This window comes from Octopus bimaculoides, chromosome 4 (assembly GCF_001194135.2).
Source record: "Octopus bimaculoides isolate UCB-OBI-ISO-001 chromosome 4, ASM119413v2, whole genome shotgun sequence".
Lineage (NCBI taxonomy): Eukaryota > Metazoa > Mollusca > Cephalopoda > Octopoda > Octopodidae > Octopus > Octopus bimaculoides.
The window spans coordinates 120540858-120550381 of NC_068984.1; the positions used below are offsets into that span (position 1 = coordinate 120540858).

Below are 9524 nucleotides of genomic sequence, written 5' to 3' on the forward strand. Positions count from 1 at the left end.
CACACACAAATATATATATATATATATATTTCATAGTTAGCTTTGACAGACTTCAGCCATGTCCCTGCTGTATTCTTGGGATATTCTTTTGTTTGTAAAATTGCGTTGCATCTGATGGTTATGGTTTTTTTTTTTTTTTTTGTAATGAAGTCATGTTCTCATTCTTCTATTAAAAAATGCGTGAGAAACAGCTGTAATTAACTGACAATTAACCATCGTCTGTTATTGTTCATTTGATTATAATATACCGAGAGGATTTATGACTTATTGCACACCCTAGAGTATACCAACAATGTACAATTCAATGTAACACATACTTTAGGCCAGCCGCTAGGTGCTAAATGCTCATAAGATTGGTTTTTCTTTGTGTACACAACCGGAATATCCTACTTACTAACCATAGGCCGGAACCACAGGTTTATCCAGCCCTACCTGGTGTATATCTTTTCAAGAACCTGATTCTATCTGGTAGGGGTGGAACAGTTCGACAAGAATCGGCCAGGCAGAAGCCTGCACCAGACTTCGGTAACTGTTTTGGCTGGATTTTTACAGCTGGATGCCCTTCCTAACACCAACCACTCTGCAGAATGGATATATATACACACGCACACACACACATATATATATATAAGATATTTATAAGATATATATATATATATATATATATATATATGTGAGCATCTGCACTGCTAAAAATAGGAGTCAAAAATACTTCTGTGTCACGGAATAGTCACAAAATTAATACAAGCATGATCGGAAAAAATTCCAGTGAACAATAAAATCGTCTTACCTTTGCTAGGTCAGCAAAAGTAATGTTGGTTAGTTTGATGTCATGATTTCAAATTTAGCACCAAATGGTGCCTGATTCTCGTCAGCCAAACCTGCCAGCCAACATGCACACACACACACACACACATGCATACGCACATATATTTGTGAATATCATTGTTTTATTTTATTACATTCACCAGATCTTAGATGATAAACTGGAATGGACTGTTCAACCTAAAGTGGGTTCAAAGGTCAATATTACCCACAAACCTGGTGGTGGAGATAAAAAGGTAAGATTCTGTTGATTTACTGTGTTGCATTTCTTTTATTTTGGCGCTATTCTTGATAAATAATTCCTTGCTTTCACAATACTATTAATCCTGAATTGCTGTAATTCCGTATGTTACATGTACTGAAAAAAATGGAAACATACATCTAGTGCTGCTGAGAATATGATTCACAATTTAATAAAATATACTGAATTTATTAAAATCTTAAGGTTGTGATTGAAGTTATACAAATATAATAATAGTAATTTTTCTTTTATCTTTTATTATTTTCTATTATTTACTTGTTTCAATCATTATACTGTGGCTACGTTGAGGCACCATCTAAAAGAGTTTAGTCAAACAAATCAACCCTATCTTTTATTTCTAAGTCTAATTACTTATTTTATCTGTCTTTTTTGCCAAACTGTTAAGTTATGAGAATGTAGTCAAACCTATAGTAGTTGTGGAGGAGTAGTGGGAAACAAATACAAAGACACACATACATATGTACATACAAACACACACACAGGCGATGGGCTTCTGCACAGTTTCCGTGTATCAAATTCACCTACAAAGCATTGGAAGACATGCCTACCCAAAGTGCCACATAGTTGGAATGAATCTGAAACCAAGCAAGGTTCTTAACCACACAGCCATATGTGTTGTTTTCTTTTCTTACTTTTAGGTACAGGCATGGCTGTGTGGTAAGATGCCTGCTTCCCAACTACATGTTTCCAGGTTCAGTCCCACTGCTTGGTACCTTGGGCAAATGTCTGCCACTATAGCTTCGGGCTGACCAAAGCTTTGCGAGTGGATTTAGTAGACAGAAACTGAAAGAAGCCCATTGTATATATTATTTGTGTGTGTGTGTGTGTGTGTGTTTGTTTCTCATTGTGTCTGTGTTTGTCCCCCACAGCTGTTTGTCGACTAGTGTAGGTGTGTTTATGTCCCTGTAACTTAGTGGTTCGGCAAAAGAGTCTGATAGAATAAATACCAGGCTTAAAAAGAAAAAATAAGTACTAGGGTCAATCCATTTGACTAAAAATTCTTCAAAGTAGTGCCCCAGCATGGCCACAGCTGAATGACTGAAATGAGTAAAAGATAAAAGATTCTTTTAACTCTTTAGCATTCAGATAATTCTGTTAAATGTAATGCTTATTCATTCACATTATTTTGAATTATCTTGTAGCTTGAAGACTTTGATGATGTAGTGGTTTATTTTTAGAATGACATTGTAGGGTAGATGTGAGGGGCCAATCTGGCCAGTTTGAACATAAAGCAAGTAGAATATTTTGGCCAGATATGACTGGTCTAAATGCTAAAGAGTTAAATGAGTGGAAATGTTGAGAGCATTTATGCCAAACATTATATTGCTAATAATGATGATTGTTTTCTTTAACACCAGCAGCTACAAACTGGGGCTTTTCTAATATATTTTGCAGTGTTTGGCTATTAGCAGTGTGTTTTAATTTTGACTTCAACAAAAGCAACAACAATACTAAAAATGGATGATTGGATTAATTAATCTTTGTTTTAATTCAGGACAAAAACTGAAGATTAATTTGCTTATATAATTCACATTTTATTCGGAAAGAAATCTGTTTGTGATTACATATTTTTTTTTTTTTACAATTAGTTAAATTTTAACTAATATCTTATAAGCAAATATTTTTGTCATAAAACTTATATTTTACACTAATTATGTTGCCCCATAAAAATTTATAGATAGTTTAATAAAATAACATGTATGAATTATATATTTTATTTTCTCAAATTCAAACTATTTAGTGATGCTCAGTAGACTCAAAGAAAGGGGAAAAAAAAGACAATTATTTTTTTTTTCTTACTTGCATCTTCATAATTAGGCATATTCTGTAATTTACCTCCCTAATTCAGGTATTGGATGAGAAAGTAGAGTGGAATGTTCAGCCAAAAGTTGGCTCCAAGGATAATATTACTCACAAACCAGGTGGTGGGGATAAGAAGGTGAGTAGGTTAGACCAGCTTGACTTCGAACTTTCATTTGTTTCTCAAGAGTCAGCATACTTTTTAGACTGCAAAAATGTTCCAAATGTGTATACGTATGTATTTATGCATTTATGTATGTACATATATGTATGTGTGTGTGTATGTATATGTATGCATGTGTGTATAACTGCAAAAGAAAACACTTCAATCTGTCAAGAGTTACCTCTAGCTTTGTAACTGCTTGTTTGATATTTCTCTGGACAATTGCTTTGGTTTCAACCACAATGATCTAATATCATTGTAGCTTGTCATGCTGCAGATGCATATGCAAACAGAACTAATTTTTTTTTTTTAATGAAAAGAAAAAGAAACAAACCCTACATTTTGTGAAAAGGCAAGTAGTAAGTAATCTTAAAGATATTGAAAGAGTCATTAATATTTGCTACTGGCTTCATATTCTGAGGTGAATGAAATTATTAATGAATTCACTAAACGGTTCCTACTTACATGTAGTAACATAGATATTTCTTCTATGAAATAGGAAACTAATTTTCTTTTTATTTGTGTAAAAAATTCTTGCATGTGATTTTGTTTTTGATCTTGAATTAATGTTGTTTTTGTTGATGGTGTTGGTGCAATGATAATCTTTTTTCCTATGCTTTTCTGCATAATGCAGTTTTATTCTAATTTACCTGGAGTAGAAACTGAAACTCTAGGAAACATTTTATATCAGATATAGTACTGATATATACTTCGCAAATTGCACCTAGAATGTTGTTTTTAACTTTTGTTTTCAGAGTAGGTGGACATAAAAAGTATCGATGAATTAAACACGTTGAACAGATTCTGTAGCGTATTGAAGTGCCTCCCAGTGAATAATGAAGAAATCGGTGCATTGTGTTACATGAACCGATTTCTTCAGAAATTTTCATTATTCAAATATCAAAACATTTTCATCACACTTCTTGCGACATCTTCAATGAGTTTAAGCATATTCTTTAATTTACCTCCCTAACTCAGGTAATGGATGAGAAATTAGAGTGGATTGCTCAGCCAAAAGTTGGCTCCAAGGATAATATTACTCACAAACCAGGTGGTGGGGAAAAGAAGGTGAGTAGGTTAGAACCAGCTTGACTTTGAACTTCATTTGTTTTTCAAGAGTCAGCGTACTTTTCGGACTGCAAAAATTTTCCAAATGCATCTCTTCTGTTAAATGTATTTATATTATATATACATATTTATTTATTTATTTATAAATATATGTAATTACAAAATGAAATACATTGATTTATCAAGTGTCAGCATGAAAGTTTTGTAACTCTGCTTATTTGATATTTCTTTGGACAGTTGCTTTGGTTCTGGCCCAATGATTTAATATCATTGTGGTTTGCAATGTTGCAGTTGCATATACATTTAGAACAGATAAAATGGTAAAAAACATACCCTGCATTTTGAATAACAAATAAGTAATAATAAGTGGTCTTGAAGACTTTTGCATTTTTGTCAGTAAATCATAAGTTCAAGGAAACAGCATTTTCGATTGGGTTTTACATTCTGAAATGAAACAAATTAATGAATTCACGAAGAGTTCAAAGCCAAAATGGTACATACTTACTTGTAATGATATAAATATTTCTTCTGTAAAATGTGAAATTATTTTCTTAATATTCCTTATATTTGATTGCAAAATATTATGTTGCATGCAAATTTTGAATTAATGTTGTATTTGTTGATTGTGTTAGTGCAATGATACCTTTTTTGTGTGTGTGTGTGTGTGTGTGTGACTTTCTGTGTAATGCAAGTTTTATTGTAATTTACCTGCATTAGTAACAGAAACTCTTGTAATAAGTCTATATTTCTTTCTCATCATAATATCATGTCAAATATAGTATTAATGTAATCTTTGTGAATTGTATGTAGAGCGTTAGAGTGTTGTCATTTTTTTTTCATATGTCATTTATTTTAAAATAGATGGACAAAGAAAAAAAAAGATGTGTGAAATAAAACAATTAACAGATTCTGTAGTGCATTGAAGTATTATCAAAGATAACGTATGCACTTATTCACTATATTTTATTATTAGATTTTCAGAACATTTTCATCACCCTTTCTGTAATCTTTTCAATAATCTATGTTGTTACTAATTCCAGTAACAAAGAAACCAGTGTGTACGTTACTTTGTCAGCACTCCAATGTGCTGTGGAATCTATTCATTGTTTACATTGTTTCAACATATAGAGCCGTAGAAATACATCCAAATGAATGCAATATTTATATTCAGATTGCTGTTGTTTGACTATCTTTAGCTACTTTTATAGCTATAAATATGCTGTTTACTCTCATTTGACTTCTAAGCTATCAGTTAGGCAGTATTTTATATTGAAATATCCTAAAGCTTCTAAATCGTGTTTTCGTTGGATTGGCAAAACTGTCAGATGTCTGTTCCAGTTCTTTGTGTTCTGACAGAAACGCTTGCAACGACACTGGTGCCAAGCTGTATCAGCCCAAGTTGGCAACTTTTCCCTTGGATAAACATTGAAGGCATGGAGTGGTGGGGAGGATACAGGACATACATGTACCAAGACATGGTAACTGTTGACTGATGGTTGTCCTCTGAGTACACTTACATTTAAGATTTCAGCACAATCCATAAGTATCAATTGTTTTAGTGTTATAATTTTATATTTCATAGTTGATCTACTGTTAAGGTCCTATATCTACTTTTTGATATGTTGTCATGTAAATTTTTATTTTTTTATTTTAATTTTAGTTATGTTGATGCTAACTTTTTTATATTTATTACATTTAGTACCGTATTAAAATTCATGAAATTCAAAATTCACTTTTGGCAAAATCATATATCCATTAAATTTATATTATACCAAATTTAGAAACATTTGAATAATTACTATCATTTACTACTAAAATATATATAATTTTAGCATAATTTGGTATAATTGTCCTTGATATTTATTTTTAGGATTCTTAATTGATTTTATGTTACACTGTGAATTTGGAGAAATAGTTTACATATAATTTTTACTTAACTCTTAAGGTCCTATAGTGCTTTCTCTATATAAATATCCTGATCCTGTTAGAAGCTAGAGGTTTTGATGAAATACAGCCAATGCAATATAAAAATCATAAAAATATAACTATTGCATGAATTTGAATGGCATATGATTATAAGATATGTTGATTGTTAGTGTATATTGTAAATGTGATTTTTACTTGTTTGTCATGCCTTTTCACTTGCCCAGGTAGGATGAATACGGGTAGCTGATTAAACATAGGTGTTTTTTCACATATATTTACAAAATATCATTTCCTAAGCATCGATTTCCAGTCTCAGAGCTGAATTTGTGTGTCAGTTGTCTCTGTGACTTGGAAACTGCACAAATCCCATTAGAGAAAGTATTCTCTGATACCTTCATCTCTTCCATTGATGTACTGATGGTGGTGTTGCTCTGTTGACTTGCATACTTTGTGGTCTCATCATTCATTCTGATAGATGTTTATTCAGGAAAAACAAAAGTTAAAGAAAATACTTGACATTCTAAATTCAAAGGTTTTGTAGGACCAATATTGCTTCTGCAATGACTAACTCTGAGATCACTTACTCCCACTCAGAATCAGTAAATCCCAATATCACTTAGATTAATGGTGTGTACAAATGTCTCTGAAACATCACTGATTATCTCCTCCGAATCCAAGCTTTCTTTCTCTAAATCATTAATGAATAATGATAAATAAGTCATTATTGAATCATATCACCTAATTCTAAGTCACTGATTGAGATATTAATTGCCATAATGTTTTGTCAGACATTCACCCTATTTACTGCAAAAAATAATAATAAATAAATAAATGTCTGTAGTGCAAACTGGAAGATTTTTAATAAGAAGATATTTCTAAAATCTGCTGATATGTCCAAGAAGGTAACTAGGAGAGAGTATGGAGATAGGACAATTGACCGGGATGGGCAAGTTTGCAAGCATGTGAAGGGAGATCAAAAGATGGAGTGGAAGTAGTGAATGTAGTGAATGGTGCACAGGGGTATAAGAATTGATGGTAAATATTCATTGGGGAAACAATAAAAATAGTGAACTGATGTCAGAGGAAAAGAGATGGTGACTGGCAGTATAGAAATGGTGATATGAAATGGTTTGCGGTAACATTCTGATTTCATTACTTACTGCATCAGAATAATACAGTAGAAAGGAGAATGATGCAAGGATCAAGTGCTAAGGAGATGAGGGATTGGGCTAAAGATTGCATTTGTAGGGAGAAGACGGGATGGATAAAAATGGAGTTGGCAATGATAAAAAAAATTATGTAAAATATGGGTGGGGGACTAGAAAGTTGTATTGCATATATGCTAGTCTTTTCTTTTAATTGCTTTGTAAACTCTATGGTTACCTATGATGCTTAATCAAACTTTAGATTGTGCCTTCATGAAAATATTGCTAAAATTAGTTTGAAATTGATGTTGAAATCTACAGTATCTCTTGAACAAATGAAAAACATATTTAAGCACAGCACTTGCTGTAGATGGAAAGAGAGCTTATGAAAAATGTAAAGCCTTGAGAAAGATATTTATAAATTCCATATTTCCAATGAAATTCAGAATTCAACTTAACTGTCTTCTCTTCTCGCTGTCGTATATGAAACTGGCAAAAATTTACACACACACACACACGTATATACACCAATATTTTTCTGTATATAAAGATGGTAATCATAGGTAAACAACTATCACTTAGAGTTAAGATTCAGAATTGTAAATAAAAATTTCGATGCTGTCCCTTAATAAAATAGTGTGTGTGTGCATGTATATCTATATATGTATGTAAGTACGTATATATATATGTGTGTGTGTATGTGTGTATATATATATGTGTGTGTGTGTACATGTATATCTATGTGCGTATTTATAGATATATATCTATATTCCTAAATATATGTATGTGCATGTGTGTATCACATGATATGTGATCAACCACATTATCAGCTGTTGTTATACATCACTAGTCACAGTGCACTTTGCATCATTCTAGCTTTCGAATGATGCCATCTCACTGAATAGGCAAGCAGGCCATGTATATATATATATATATATATTTTTATATACACATGCACACATACATACACACACTCAAATTATGTATATATGTCTCACAATCTTGTTTTAGAAGTTTTTTAAATTGAATTTCCATCTAAAACTATATACTTCAAAACAAAAATATATAAAAAAATGAAACCCCCAAAACTATTAATTCATATATGATGTTACACCTATAATTGATATGCACTCTTTTCTATCTTCTCTATTTACTAATATTGGTTCTTGCAGAAAACCTTTATCTATTTGTTCTTGCGGTGCTGTTGATGTTGTATTGCACTTCTATTGATTATTTTTCTCTCTCATCTCTAATCTTATTTTTCTTTTGAGAAAACTGGCCTTTCTTCTTTCCTTCTTTTTTTCAATTTTTTTTTTTTTTAATTAACTGTAAACTTCGTACCAATTATAATTTTATTAACTTACAGAAAACTCATAAAAGCTTAAATGTTTTTGCTTTCTTCTTTTTTTCTTCCACCTGGAATTTAATTTTAATTTCATTGTCTTTTATTCCAAAATATCATTTGGTGATCTCTGAAAATTATTAACATTTCATTTAACTTGTTGTAAATAACATAGATTGAAGACCAGAAATTAGAATGGAAAGCTGGATCCAAAGTAGGATCTAAAGACAACCTGAAACATGTTCCTGGCGGTGGAGAAATTAAGGTAAATAAAATTTCCTGAAATAATGGAAGAGTCTAAAAATGATTTTTTTTTTTAGTAGTATTCATTTGTTTAATCATCTATGTTTCAGTTATGACATCAATGTTATGTATATTGTTTTTGTTGTTGTTGTTATTATTATCATTGTTAGTATTAAGGCAGCAAGCTGGCAGAATTGTTAGAACATCAGGTTAAATGTTTAGTAGCATTTTGTCTGTCTTTATGTTCTGAGTTCAAATTCACCCAAAGTTGACTTTTCTTTCCATCCTTTCAGGAGCAATTAAATATTTACCAGTTTAGTACTGGTGTTGATATAATCCACAACTACCCCCTCCTGCCCACCAAAAAAAAAAAAAAAAAAAAAAAAATTCAGGCCTTGTTCCTATTGTAGAAACAATTAATTGAAGGCAGTCAGCTGGGAGAATGATCACTGCCCCAGACAAATTGGTTAGCAGCATTTCTTTTGGTTCTGTGTCCCTAGTTCAAATTCTGCTCAGGGTCAAAGTAATTGACTAATTCCCTCTCACAATATTTCAGGCCTTGTGCTTGTTTTAGAAAGGATTATTATTATTATTATTAGGTAGCTCACTGGCTGAATCATTAGAACATTGCACAAAATGCTTTGCAGTATTTATTCTGGTCTTTTATATTCTGAGTTCAGTACACACCGAGGTCAACTGTGCCTTTCATCCTTTCAAGGTTGATAAAATATTCTATATCAGTCAAGTATT

At 31.7% G+C, this 9524-nt stretch overlaps 1 protein-coding gene across 1 annotated transcript in view; it reads left to right on the top strand.

The window, feature by feature from the left end:
* Positions 1–9524, top strand: part of LOC106878541 (microtubule-associated protein tau) — a 48665-nt gene that overhangs the window by 18044 nt on the left and 21097 nt on the right. The window contains exons 8-11 of the mRNA XM_014927777.2: positions 972–1061; positions 2937–3026; positions 4029–4118; positions 8707–8796. Of these exons, the coding sequence (XP_014783263.2) occupies positions 972–1061; positions 2937–3026; positions 4029–4118; positions 8707–8796 (360 nt within the window). The remainder of the gene's footprint in view (positions 1–971; positions 1062–2936; positions 3027–4028; positions 4119–8706; positions 8797–9524) is intronic.